This window comes from Orcinus orca, chromosome 20, assembly GCF_937001465.1.
Source record: "Orcinus orca chromosome 20, mOrcOrc1.1, whole genome shotgun sequence".
NCBI lineage: Eukaryota > Metazoa > Chordata > Mammalia > Artiodactyla > Delphinidae > Orcinus > Orcinus orca.
The window spans coordinates 19,339,036-19,352,722 of NC_064578.1; the positions used below are offsets into that span (position 1 = coordinate 19,339,036).

A 13,687-nucleotide genomic window follows, 5' to 3' on the forward strand; every position below is an offset into this window, starting at 1 on the left:
GGTCTGCCTATGGCTGAGAGGCAAAGTCCCTCAGTCCAGCATTCGTGATCCCCTGACAGTCATTACTTTCCTTTCCAATCCCATCTCCCATCATTTCTCCCCATGGCACCCTGTAATCCAGCCACACTGGCCTGCCTGCGTTTCCCACATGCCTCAGTGCCTTTGCTCTAACTGTTCCCTCTACCGAGCATGACTTCCTCCCTCTTCTCTGCTAGGAAAACTCATACTTTTTCTTTAAATATGAGTTCAGGGGCCTTTGATTGTCCTCTGCAGAGTGACTGCACCACAGTGTCACCTCATTCTCTCCGTTGTGTCCATTCAATATGCCAGGGAGATGGTCAGCACACCTAGGACACAGCAGTACCCTGGGTTCTGGAAGGAGTTGGCTCCCCAGTAATTTGTGTTTATTTTACTTCTGTGCAGGCTTCATGTGAGTGTCTCTCACTCCACCCTTACATTTCGTTTTAATTATTTAAAACTTGTGTGTATTTATTGTAGAAAATTTAGGAAATATAGGAAAAGAAGAGAGTCCACCACTTCAAAACAATCACTGCTAACATTTCAGTATATTTTCTTTGGCCTCTTTCTATCCACATTTCTTCACCCAGCTATGACATTCTATATGTACAGTTTTGAATGTTCCATTATGACCTAACCCTATGGCGTAAGTATTTTCCCACGTAATCATATAAAACTCCTAATGGCATCTCGGCTGATCCCCTGTTGTCGGACATCTATTTAGGTTGTTTCCCATTATTCACTGTTATAAAATAAGGCTTCTGTGAACATCGTGGTGCTTAAGGCTTTTTCTTAAAAGTTTTGGATAGTGTTTTTAGGGTCAGTTTCCAGAAATAGATCCACTATGTCAAAAGACACAGGCATTTTAAGCTTCCTGATACCTGTAGCCAAATTTCTCTTTGGCACTGCCTCTTCTCTCTTCTTGAGTCTTAAAAATCTGTTCCTCTTCCCTCCATTTCTCTTCTCACTATCTCAGACACAGGAAATGCCAACCAAGAATAAACCAAGACCTGCAGAGAGAGATCAATGGATCAATAAGGCAGGTTGAATAATTCAACACTCAGTTCTGCTCATTCATCAACTCTTGAGTCCAAACGCATCCTCTTTTACCATCTCTCCTTTTGTCTCTCTGCTGATACCTTGACACCTTGCTCTGTTCTTGGATTCTTTCCCAAATTTGACAAGCTCTAAACCATCCTTGCAGGCAGGGCTTCCCATCATGCTGTAACATGGCCTTATAAATAGGCAGCCAGAATTACTAGCCAACGTCCACCTCACCGGCCTGCTTTCCCTCTAGGAACATGAGGAATAATTAATAAAGCAGACAGTAGCCCTCTTCCTCTAGATGGCGCTTCTGAGTGAGTGGTCAAGGAGTTCAGCTTCAGACTGTCCCAGCCCTGCCTGACTTCCTCTGTTTAGCTTGCTTCTTTCCCCTTCTCAGCCAAGCAAATTCATACTCTTCCATTAAATGTGGGTTCAGAGGCCTCTGAGAAATCTTTCTCAACTGTGCTGAGCAGAATGACTGCCCCATAGCATCCCCTCACCAATGCCTGCCCTGGAGGCTAAATGCAACCTCCTCAAGGACACCTCACAGTCTTGGTAGCTTCCCCAGCCCCACCTTATGCTAACTTCATCTTGCTCCCTCCTGCCCAAGGGGAGCTCCCAGCATGCCTTGCAGCTTGAGTAGTGTTGGTGATTAACATGGACACAGAGATGCACCACCCAGATCTCTCTTCAGTGAATGACTTGTTACCCCAGCAGCTGGGATGCTCTTATCCCCCTCAGGGATTTCCTGAGCTGCAGAGAGCTACCTGCAGGTCACTCTTCCTTCCTGGGCAGCTCACATCCAATGACTGATCAAGATGGGATTGTAAAGGCCCAGCAGGGCAATGCTGATGGGTCATAATAGCTCTAAAGCTCCCCGTGGAGTCAGCTGAAGCTGCTGTTGGGCCTGCAGTGGAGCTTGGCTTCTCCCTCCACCCAGTTCTGCTTCCTTCCTCTCCCATCAACAGGTTCTGATCCCAAGGGCACTCCTTAAAAAACAGCCTGTGGCACTTCCCTCGTGGGGCAGTGGTTAAGAATCTGCCTGCCAATGCAGGGGACACAGGTTTGAGCCCTGGTCCGGGAGGATCCCATGTGCCGCGGAGCAACTAAGCCTGTGCGCCACAACTATTGCACTCTAGGGCCCACGAGCCACAACTGCTGGGCCCGTGTGCCACAACTACTGAAGCCTGCACGCCTAGAGCCCGTGCTCCGCAACAAGAGAAGCCACCACAATGAGAAGCCCACGCACCACAATGAAGAGTAGCCCCCACTTGCCACTAGGAAAAGCCCACGTGCAGCAACGAAGACCCAACGCAGCCTCAAAAAATAAATAAATTTATTAAAACAAAACAAAACAAAAAACAGCCTGAAGGTAAAGCTTCCTAGAGAGCTCAGCTGTGACAAAGAGTGATTCCCAAGCAAGCTTCACTCAGTGCCATATCCCTTACTTTACCTGGGCCTGTCCTGAGCTAGATCCTGCCCAATGAGATGCTGTGGGTAAGCCTTCTTTATAAATATGTGTTAATGTCTTAAGTTTTATTTTTAAAAGTGTTAAAAAACTGTTTTGGAAGAGATATGAGCCATTTTGGGACAACGGTTGTCTGGTATGAGCTGAGATTCCTCCTTTGTATAATATGCACACTACATAACATTTGCTTTAGTACAAGCAATTTTCCAAACACTTTCTCACTGGACTCTCCCAAGGTAAGGAGGGAAGGAATGACTGTCCTATTTTGTAGCTCAGAAAATTGAGACTCAGAACAAGTGATTGATTCTTTTAAGGGCATGTGGCCAGGTAGCTCCAGAGATCCCAGGAGAGCAAAGGAGTCCTGAAGTTGAAGAAATTCAGTCCTTTCAATCTTTGTCAGAGCAACCTGATGTCAGAGAGCTTTAGTGACTTGCCTGAGAACCCAGAGTTAGCTGGTTCCTCAGATTTCTAATCAAAAAATTGAGGACAGAGACATCTACTCATACTTGTCAAGACTGTTTTGGCTTCAAGTGACAAAAACCCAATTAAAACTAACTTCCACAAAAAAAGGAAATGTATCAGTTCATTTAATTGAAAATTCTTGGTTCAGGCATGGCTAGATCCAGGTGTTCAAGCACTGAAACCAGAAATCTGTCTCTGTCTCTCTTTCTGTCTCTGTCTGTCTGTCTGTCTCTCTTTCTCTCGGTCTCTTTGTTATGTTTTAGCTTCATTCACATGCTGACTCACCTTCAAGAGGTAAGGACTACTCTTTCCTGATATTCCCACAAAAATCTTGGGATTGACTTTAATAGGCCAAATTTGGGTTACGTGCTCATCCCTGAAGTGTGGACACTGTGAATCTCTGTGGACAGGGTGATGTCATAGGAAAAGGAAAGGATATACTGGGCAGCCAAAAACATCTGTACAAAGTGTCTGACACAAAGTTATAAACTCTCAAAGCATGGTGGCTATGACAATCTTTAAGGTCCTTTCTAGCTATGAAATTCTAGGATTTGTACAACTTCATACTTTGATAAAAATCCAGCTGTAAATGTTGGCCATCAAGGGAAGAACTGGATAACAACTTGAGTCCATACAAGGTCCAGTCAAAATATCATAAAATGAGGCGGCTTCCTTGGCCATCCAGTGGTTAAGACTCCATGCTTCCACTGCAGGGGGCGTCGGTTCGATCCTGGGTCAGGGAGCTAAGATCCCACATGCCGCACACTGTGGCCAAAAGAAACCCCCTCAAAAAAAAAAAAAAAAAACCAACATAAAATGAGCTAAGAAGGGCCTGGAAAAGGAAGCTGGCTTAACAAGGCTGGGGAGTTAATGATCTCCTACAGCAGAGGATAGCTGCCTGTGGTGTGCCTCCTTTTGTAGCTGAGCCAGAGACAGTGGCAGTGCCAGGGTCAGAGTGGCCCTGGAAGGGATTCCCTGTGGCTCTGGGGTCTGCTACATCCACAGCCCCTTCAAAGGATTCTGCTTCACATAATCTGGCTGGCCTGGTGGCTGGACCAGGTCTGGGAGCTGAAGGTAAACATGGACAGGCTGGAGGGGAGGACGGAGCTGCAAAGACTGTCCAGTGTGGATGCTTTGGGTTAGGTGGTAACCAAGAGATCCCATCAGAGCCTTCTCTGAGGCATGGGTGTTGTACTTGTGCGTGTAGGTGGCAAGTTCAGAGGAGGTAGGGCATGGAGCTCAGGTAACATCCTGGGGCTCATTCACACTGTAAACCAGGTAAATGGTGCTCCCTGGAGGTGTGTCTTGCAACAGCTCTTCTGGCTTCCATAATACCTGGAAGTGGGAGGGAGTCTGTGCCACCAGAATGAGGTCCACATCCAGACTGTTTCCCTGCTGCCTTGGTCCCACTACCAACAGTTGTTTGGATATGGTTCCATCCTCCCTCTTCGAAAAGTTATTCTTTTTCCAGATATGCTGAGGATTATAGATGTAGTGGTCACCTAGAAGGCAGGCAAGGTCAGAATTCCTCCTGGCAGAGAGGATCAGAGAGGCCCACCGAGTGTCTGAGATCACAGAGCAGAAGGAACAGTTGTATTCAAACCCAAGTCCCCTGTCCATCAGCAGCCTTTCCTAGCACTGTAGAATCCCATGATTCAGGAGCAAAAAACTCATGGTGGTGTCCCCACCAGATGGTGAGAGCCCCAGCAGCAGGGCCAGCGTTTTGGAGTCTTGGGTCTGGGGTCTTTGGAAGGCCCTGGAAGCTACTAGTCCTTCCCTCAGGCCAGAAGAGCTGCTCCTTAGGCAAGAGACATGAATCAGCACCAGGAGCCCCTGTCAGCTTTTGATGAATTTTCCCGCCACTAGTGCTAATTTCCTGAAAGGCTTTTCTTCCACCTTCAGGCTCCCCTTCAAAAGGGTCCTGGCTCCTTCACAGTAGAAGATACGTGATGGTCACCCAGTGACTCCTTGGTGAAGCCACAGGCGTGCTCCTCCACAGCACCTACGGCTGAACAGGCTGGGGGTAGACAGGAGTCCTGGACCATAGCTGGGAGGGCCCGGGGCTGGAGCAGTGTCCTACCCCAGAGGTTGCTCCCAGTGCACTGGAGAGTGGAAACCAGACCTAGATAGGCAAGTGGCTTGCTTGAGGACGCACACAGAGGAACAAGCCCAGACAGGAACACACAGCTCCCAAACTCTGCCTAAAAGAGCTACGTTGACCTCTGCTCCGTGAGGCCACCTGCTCTCAGCCTCTGAGTTCTTTCAGGACTCACGTGGACCTTCCTCCCCTTCTGATTTGCTCCACAGACAAATAGGCCCAGACTCAACCCCCTGTGGCCATGGAGCTATCGTTGCAACGATAGAGGGTCAGTGGCAGGAGGCTGCAGTACTATCTTGATTAGCTTATGCAGGGGGAGGGGGCGTGGAGGGGGGAGCTCCCTCAGCAACACCTGGCCCTGCCTGTGCCCTCACCTTGGACTGGACTCCCTCTTGGGGCTTTTCCTGGTCCCACTTGGTTGGGGCAGAGATACCCCAGGCCCTGCGGAGGGTTCACATGAGTTCCCAGGCTGGGCTGGGTGGGAGAGCTCTGAGCCAGGGGCCCACCTATGGATGGGGGAGAGGGGGTGTTCAGAGTTGACCTCGCCCATCTGCTTTATGAAATTGTTTGCTCTGTTCCATGTCCAGAACTCACTGTCCAGTTCTGCACCACCCTCCCCCGGCCTCCCCACTTCTTCCCTCTCCTCCTCCAGTTGCTCTGTACTCTGTAACCTCCTGGAAGATAAGCCTGACCAGGACATGTCCTTCCCTTGGCTCCCCAGTACCTCAGGGTAGAGGCCGTGCTCTCTCCCAGGCTTACAGGACTGGTCCTCCAGCTCTGGGCCCGGTTCCTCTTTTAGCCGTCCTGTGTGGGCCAAAATGACGCAGAACTGTTGGGATGGAACAGGCTAATTCCTGCCTCCAGGCCTGTCTTTCTGCTGCGCCTCTGACGCAGCTCCCCCTCCCTCTCCACCTCCATCCCCTCCAGTCTTTCCTACTGGTCCTTTCAGGTGCTCCTCCTGGAAGCCCTCCTGACACCCCAACCCAACCCAAGATAGGTCATCCCTGTGCTCCCACAGCCTTTCCAGATGACCGTTTCTATCATGCCCCCAAGGGTCTCGGCAGCCAGACAACTGAGATGAGAAACAGGGCCCACTGCCCCCTTCTGAGTGCCCAGGTACTGCCCTTCTCCAGCCTGGACAGCCCCCGGCACTGCCCTGTCTCTCTGTCCATTTGCTTGTCTGGGCGTGTGTCCACCTGCTTCTGTTTCTTTCCTCCACTCCCTGGCTTTCTCGGCAGATTGTTCCACAGTCTCTTTCACCTGTCTCCGTACCTTTCCTCATGCTTTAATTCAATGCGCTGTCATCTCATTCCACAAAGGACCCAAGGTGCTATCTGTGTCATTGTCTCCCTTCCTCACTCAGTCCCCATGCCCCAATTTCTCAGTTTTCCCCCCTGCCACACACACAGCTAATGAGCTTGGTACGGAGAAAGGGGAATTCTCACTCCCTTAGAAGTGATCCCTTCTCCCTCACAGGAAGTCTGGCCCACCAGGGCCTGAGTGAGGTTCTAGGGCACAAGGCAGGCCCCCAATTCTTCCTTACCAAGGCCAGACCTGAGTTGGGGGGGGTCACAGGGAAAAAGCCACCCTGAACTCCACACTACTGCATCCAGGACTGGTCAAGGGACTCAGCACCTCTAACCCAGCCCCTTGTGGCACAGGTTGGGGAAACAGAAGTATCCTGCAGTAGATCTCTTTGGTGAACCCCATTTGTGAACCTTCCTGCCAAACCCTTCCTCAGCCTCATCCAGAGTGTGTCCTGGGCTTAGGCCCACCTTGTCCCTCAGTACAGGGCTCCAGTGCGTCCAGCTTGGGCCGAAAAGGAGTCAGTTGGGGGAAGGGGAAGCCCTGAAGTGCCTGCCCCTTTCCTTCACCTGAAGCCTCCCTGGACAGCAGAGTTTCCATTAGCTTGGGATCCCAGCCAAGCCCCTGGAGCTTCTGCCCACAGCCTGAGGGCTTCTGGAGGGCAAGCTTGATGTCTCTTGGGTCTCCCAAAGCCTACAGGTGGGTGAGGCAGGTTGTGCAGGGCAGGGACCCAGCGGAGGAAGTCCATGCGTTCATGCATCGGTGAAAGAGACCTGTGGCCCAGCACTGCCCACCCACCCTTCTGCCCACCTCCTCTTGCACGGGAGCTTTAATCAAGCACAAGCCGAGGCTTTCTAAAGCCAGGTCCTGCTAAGGCTTCCAAAAGGGAACTGCTCTGGGCTCGGCCAGCCTAGGCCAGAGCTTCGGAGGTCCCGAAGTCAAAGGACCTTGAGGCTGTAAGAGGGCCTCCCCCACCCTCCCCCACCCCCACCCACCCGCCGCTGCGCCGCTGCAGCCCGCCTGCCTGGCTATTGAAGAAGGCAGGCGCTGGGGCGCAGGCCGTCGGGGGTGCAGGAGCCCTCACAGGGAGGGAGGCCCCGTTCCGCTCACCCCCACCACCCAGCGGTGGCGAGTTGCAGCTCCCGGCGCCCTCGCGTCCGCCCGGGCTCTGGCCCCACGCCAGGCGCCTGGATCCATCACTGCAGTTGGCTGGAGGCCGGACGGCGCGTCCCCCGGGGCTCCCAGGCGGCTGGCGCTGTCTGCCGGGCAGGGAAGGCGGCGGCGGCGGCGCTGCGGGGCTGCGGTCAGCGCGGGCACAGCCGAGGGGCTGCGTCTCCCGCACTAATCGGCCCTTCCCCAGCCGCCCCGGCCGGTGATTGCTGCTTCAGTGGGTGGGGATCTCGGGGTGTTGGAGGAGAGGAAGGGGCGAGCTGAGCCGCAGGGGCCCGCAGGAGACGCGTGTGCGCGCCCGGTTCCCAGGCCAGCTTTGCAGCGGGGCGCCTCCGTGCTCAGAGTGGCCCGGGCGAGCCGAGGTAAACTTGGAGAAAAGCCACAGAATTGTCCTGGGGTCTTCACCAAGATCTAATCTGTTCTGAGAACCGCTCCCTGCGGGGTAGGGTCTGGCAGGGGATTTAGGAAGGACTCTGGGTGGCCATCGGGGGATCCCAGCGAAGGCATGAAGACAGGGTGGAGACAGGGCAGTGGGTAGCCCTCTCCAACCCCCTCATCCAGGAGCGCCATCTGCGAGGAGCAGACAGGAAAAGAGGTACCCTCCGGGGCGGATGGGGAGGGTATGAGGCAGGGACGATGGGAGGCAGGGGCCCAGCTCACCATCCAGGCTGCCTACCGGAGTTCTTGCTTGAATTCCTAGAGAAGGTCCTAGAGTTTCCCAAAGTCCTTTATGATCCTCGCAGCTGCTGCAGCCTGACTGGCTTCCGCTCAGCTGCTCTCCCTCTAATTTGGGGAAGCATAGCTTCTGGGTGGCTGTTTGGAGAAACTCCCTTCCCCAGACCTGTGTGAGAAAGCCTGAGGAGGGGAGAACTGAGGGACCCTCAGAAGCAGGTCTGGACCAGCCTGGATCCTCAGGGCAGAATGTCCCCTGTAGGCACTGGGGTGAATCAAGCCCAGCTAAACCTCAGCCAGGTGATGAAGTGATGAAGACTCTGAGCACTGCAGTGCCACTCTGGGAAATGGCCTGATGGAAGAGACCCCAGGCTAGGGGTGATGTCACCTGCAGGGGTGGGGAGAATTGCACCCATGAGATGCAAAAGTGGGGACCACTGGCCATGGCTGGGCAGCCTGAAGGCGCTCAGAGAGGGCAGAAGCTGGGAGGGAGTCAGGAGTTCTGGGCTGGAGTCCTAGACCTAGAGCCAGTGCCGTCCTGTCTCTGGGCATCCTTGTTCTGGTCTGTTCAACGGGCCCCAGGGGTCCCAGAGGGGATCTAATGTTGTTATAGTGGTTCTGCTGGTGTAACAACCAGAAAGGGCCTCCCTCTGCTGCTGGGCTAGCAGTGTGGGAGAGGGGGCCATATGCTTCCCAGGACCCCAATTATCTGCACTGAGAGCTGTTAGCCTTTCTCTGCTGCCCAAGTTGGAGGGAACAACCATATCTGAGACCCCCATCCTGTCCCTTGGGCACCTCAGACTTCATGTGCCCAAAACTTGCTCCAGCCACACCCTATCTGGGTGTTGTCCCTTACCCATAGCATCCACCTAGCCCCAGGGGCCTTCCCTCTATCCTCTGGTCATCCGTATGCTGCAGCTGCCCCTGTCCTGTCCACTTGGCCTCCTGCATCACTCTGCAGCCATCCTCTACTGTCCATCCTTTCTACCTCTATTTCAGAAACAGCCCCCATTAGATATGCCACCCCCCACCCCAAGCTGGTCTCCAAGCCTCTGCTTGTGCTTCTTTTTAACCCAGTTCCAGCAGACTGAGCCAACTCTAAATGCACATCTGATTGTGTCACTCCCCTGCTTAAAATCTCCCCCTGCTTGGGACTTCCCTGGTGGCGCAGTGGTTAAGAATCCGCCTGCCAATGCAGGGGACACGGGTTCGAGCCCTGGTCTGGGAAGATCCCACATGCCGCGGAGCAACTAAGCCCATGCGCCAAAACTACTGAGCCTGCACTCTAGAACCCGCGTGCCACAGCTACTGAAGCCCGCGCGCCTAGAGCCCATGCTCCGCAGAAAGAGAAGCCACCACAATGAGAAGCCCACGCACTGAAACGAAGAGTAGCCCCCACATGCAGCAACAAAGACCCAACGCAGCCAAAAATAAATAAATAAATACAAGACTTGACCTTAAAAAAAAAAAATCTTTCCCTGCTCTCCAGTGCATTTTAAATAAAGTTGCTTAACTTCTCTGGGCCTCACTTTCTTCATCTGTAGAGTGGAGAAGACTTCTCTTTTTGCAGAGGGAAGAAAGGGAATACTCTTTTTGGATTGTTGAGGTTATTAACAAATGAATACACCTAAGGTGCTTAGAAGAGTGACTGGCACATGGAATGTGCTCCAGTGTTTGAGCATTATTATTGTGGCCCACAAGGCCTTGTGTGATGTGGTCCCTGCTCACCGCCCAGCCACATGTCCCTCACAGGGCACCTGACCTTACACCCACAGTACAGGAACACTCCAGGTCAGTGGTACCCCAGGAGTCAGGGGCAAAGCCCAGTCTCTAACCCAGGCCTGACTCCCAGGCCTGGTCGGTGGCCCCAACCCTGCCCAGAGGGCAGATGGGGGCTCTGTTTCAGGCATAGAGCTCTGGGGGAATGTGGAGGGGCAGGAGGTGCTGGGTGATCTTTATGGCCCACCACATCCATAGTGTTAGCATTGCCCTTCCTGGGCTGGCTTGGTTTTCTCATCAGTGCTCCCTGAATGTAATGGACATCCTTGGCTGTGCGGGGCGGTACCCATGGCAGGGGTGAAGGCAGGTCTGTGAACCGGAATGTTCTTGCATATGCAAATCTTCACACGTATCTGTGCAGAACCCGTAGGCCATGCGGGCCTGCGTCCCTGCTTTGGTCTATCTGAGTACTGCACTCACCAGTCCCGAGATGCACATGGCCCCTGATGACTGGCCAAACAAGGTCGCCCAACCTGGGTCTCCGCCGAAGGCTGCGATGTTCTTCGGCACCCAGCGCAGAGCTGCAACCTGGTCCAGCGGCGCCCAGTTCCCGCGGGCCTGGCTATCGCCTGTGCTGAGCGCGCGGGGCTCACGATCAGGGTCCGGAGCCCCGACGCTTGGGTGCTGGGGGCCCCCGCCTCGCCCCCTGTGTCCCTCAGAGACTGGGTCTTACCACCGCATCTCCTTCCTTATAATTGGGCGCCGCCCCATTGAGGCGGTAGCAAGCACCTGTCTGCTCCAACAAGCATTAGACCATGCCCCTGTCACGCCCCTCACGCGGATACGCCCCATAGGGCGTGCCCCTTTCCTTCCGCCCAATCCTCTCCTCCCCCCTCCCTGAGCCCAAGTCCAGAGGAGGCCCCGCCCCTGGTCCCCGCCTCGGGTTCCCGGCCCCGCCCACCTAAGGAAGTCCGGGACACCGAGGCTGTGGTGCAGAAGCACTAGCACCACTTTCTCCCGGGCTGCCAATTTGGAGCCATCATACGTGGAAGCGGAGCCCACGAGGAAGGCGTGTCCTGGGAACCAGACCATCACCTGGGCGAGAAGGGCTGAGGCCTGAGCGGGACAGTGGGGTGCTTGAGTGGGATGGTGCGTGATTGAAGGCTGAGTACTCACAGGCAGCAGAGGGTCCCCGAGCGCTCCTACTGGCACGTACACATTCAGGTACAGACAGTCCTCACTGAAATGCAGCCACGTGTATTTTTTGTGTGTGTTGAAGTACATGGAGGTGATCTGCCCCCAGGACTCCTGAAGGCACCTGTGGGCACGATGTGAGTTGGGGCCCAGCGCTGCGAGAATAGTGGCGAGAGTGGTTTCAACCCAGGTTCTGCAGTGAGGGGCCAGAACCCAAAGCAAAATCCAGGCAATATGTGTGTATGTGTGTGCGTGTGTGTATCCGTGTCCTAGCAGCCTTCACCAACGTTAGGTCCAGGGATGGGAGGCAGGTTGGCACCCCCTGCCTGTGCCTTGCCTTATGGGTCTGCCTGGGAAGCGGTTCCCTGCTCCTGCTGGAGACACATTGGTGCTGTCAAGCCATAAACCTGGGTGCCCTGGGCACCTCCTTTCCTTCATGCCCTGTCCTCCACTCAGTCTCTGTTCTGCCTCACAACCAACCTTTGAATAGGCCCCCTCTGTCCATCTCAGGGCTGCTGCCCTGTGAAGGCCACCACCACTCTGGCCAGGACTCTGCCCCTGCCTCTTCATCTCCCCTGCAACTCATCCTCCACATGCTGGCCAGAGAGATTGATAGACAACACAAATCTGACCACGTCATTCCCCTCCTCATTACCTTCCCTGGCTCCTCCTGCCCTCATGCACCCACACTGACCTAGGCCCTCCTTTCCATCTAGTCATCTCCTTCCCAGCCATTCTTTGTTCCAAATACACATGACCCCTTGCCTCTCACCTGCAAGCCCCTGTACTTCTGTTCTGTCTACCAAAGGCCTTCTCCTCTGCCCAGCAAACTCCTACTCACATTTAAGGTCCAGCTTAAGTGGTGCGCCCCCTGCTGGGCACTTTCCCCTCTGTGCTTCCCAAAGCTCTATCCACCATTGACTACAATACCGGGTTGGAGTTATTTTGATTGGTTGTTTTTACTCCCAAAGGGCAGGGATGTAGGTGTATTCATCTGATTCCTGGCACTTGGCCCTGTGCCTTGCACTGTGTGGACATCTGGTATACTTATGGAGCTTAGGCTATTGGTCCACCTTGCCTTTTCTCCCTGCTGGCCCAGCCCTGAGGGTGGCTATTCTTATAACAGCTGGGGCTGGGCCCATTTGACTGAATGCAGGAATCCCTGTCTACCTATTCCTCTGTTCCTTTCTCTTGTCCCAGCCTGTCTTCAGTGTGTGTATGTGTGTGTGAACATAGGTGTAATCCACTCCCACCTCCCTAACCCTAGAGCATCACCTGCTCCCTTTCAGTCTTCCCAACAGCACTTCAACATAACTTGGTCCAAACCTATCCTCTACCAGCCACCTTCTCCAACAACTATGCTATCTCTCTCTTCCCCTCAAGGCCAAATGTTTCAACAAGTTGTCCTTCCCTCCGCCCCCACCAGCCTCTCCAAGGTCACGAGCAGGCAGCTTGTCTCTGCCTCTACAGATTGTCTTCGGCCTTCCTTGCTTGACCTCTCGGCAGCAGCTAATGTCATTAGGATGCTGTCCAATAAATCACATGCAGCATCCCAGCAGGAAAGCCAGGCCTCTTACAGCCTAGAACAGGGGTTATAAGCATTTGAGGCAGCTGTCCCCGACCCGCCACCAAAGCCATTTTCGTCCAGGTCACCAGTGACTTCCATCTTGCTAAATCTCTCTCATCATCTTACTTGCCCTGGTAGCCCCTCTACATGGTTGACCACACTCTCCTTCTTGAACAGCTTTCCTTCTCTGGGCTTCTGTAATCCCACTCTCCTGATTTTTCTGCCACCTCACACCTCCTCTTCTTCCTGGCCTAAGCTGGAGAGCGCCCCAGGCCTCAACCCTCATTTCTCTTTTCATGCTGATTATTCTTTCCTGAGCTGCTGTCCTTCAGGCCTAGGGCTTCACACTGTTAACCTGCTGATGACCAGTCTCCTTCCAGCTCCATTTATCCAGACTACCTACCCCACATCTCTACATGGATATCTATTAGACATGTCAAACTTAACACGCCCCCAAATGAACTCTTGTTTTGCCCAAACCTGCTCTTGATCTAGTCTTCTCCATTTCAGTAAATTGTACCTCTATTCCCCTTGCTGCTCTGCCCTGAAACTAGTTATTATCCTTGATTATTCTTCTTCCCTCATGGCTCACATCCAATTCTCTAGCAAATCCTGTCAATTTTACCTTCAAAATAAATCTGGAGCCTGACCACTCCCACCACCTCCACTGTAACTACTCTGGTGGAAGCCACCATATCTGTAACAGCTTCCTCTCTCCCTGTTCCCCACTTAATTGCCACCCCACAGTCTGTTCTAAGCCATCCACACATTCTTACATCTAACACTCTGTGTTCCAAACAGCCAAAGTCTGACAGCTCATGGCCAATGTTCCAACAACTGACACCCAGACTTCTATGCAAGGGACACCCCAATCTCTAAACCCCTGATCCTCAGGGTTCTAACAATGGTTATTCCATGTTCTGTCACCTGATCCATGGAGTTCCAAATAACAGTCACACAATGTTCAGAA

At 53.3% G+C, this 13,687-nt stretch overlaps 1 protein-coding gene across 1 annotated transcript; it reads right to left on the reverse strand.

Moving 5' to 3' along the window:
* Positions 1-2,378: 2,378 nt before the first annotated feature.
* On the reverse strand, positions 2,379-12,816 carry CES4A (carboxylesterase 4A). The gene is made up of 8 exons (XM_033407657.2): positions 12,728-12,816; positions 11,133-11,274; positions 10,918-11,051; positions 10,437-10,590; positions 7,506-7,736; positions 6,965-7,088; positions 5,465-5,894; positions 2,379-4,790 (listed from the first exon to the last, which is right to left on the reverse strand). The coding sequence occupies exons 1-8, from the start codon at positions 12,814-12,816 to the stop codon at positions 4,625-4,627; spliced, it is 1,470 nt and encodes a 489-aa protein (XP_033263548.2). The 3' UTR covers positions 2,379-4,624.
* Positions 12,817-13,687: the final 871 nt, after the last annotated feature.

What these genes read in the sequence shown, in the direction of transcription:
- CES4A (XM_033407657.2), bottom strand. Translation starts at nt 12,816, where the DNA reads ATGGAAGTCACTGGTGACCTGGACGAAAATGGCTTTGGTGGCGGGTCG. An exon ending in TATAACCCCTGTTCTAGGCT is followed by an intron (nt 11,275 to 12,727) that starts GTAAGAGGCCTG and finishes TCGTGCCCACAG; the next exon opens with GTGCCTTCAGGAGTCCTGGG. An exon ending in AAGAGGGAGTCCAGTCCAAG is followed by an intron (nt 4,791 to 5,464) that starts GTGAGGGCACAG and finishes CTCTTGCCTAAG; the next exon opens with GAGCAGCTCTTCTGGCCTGA.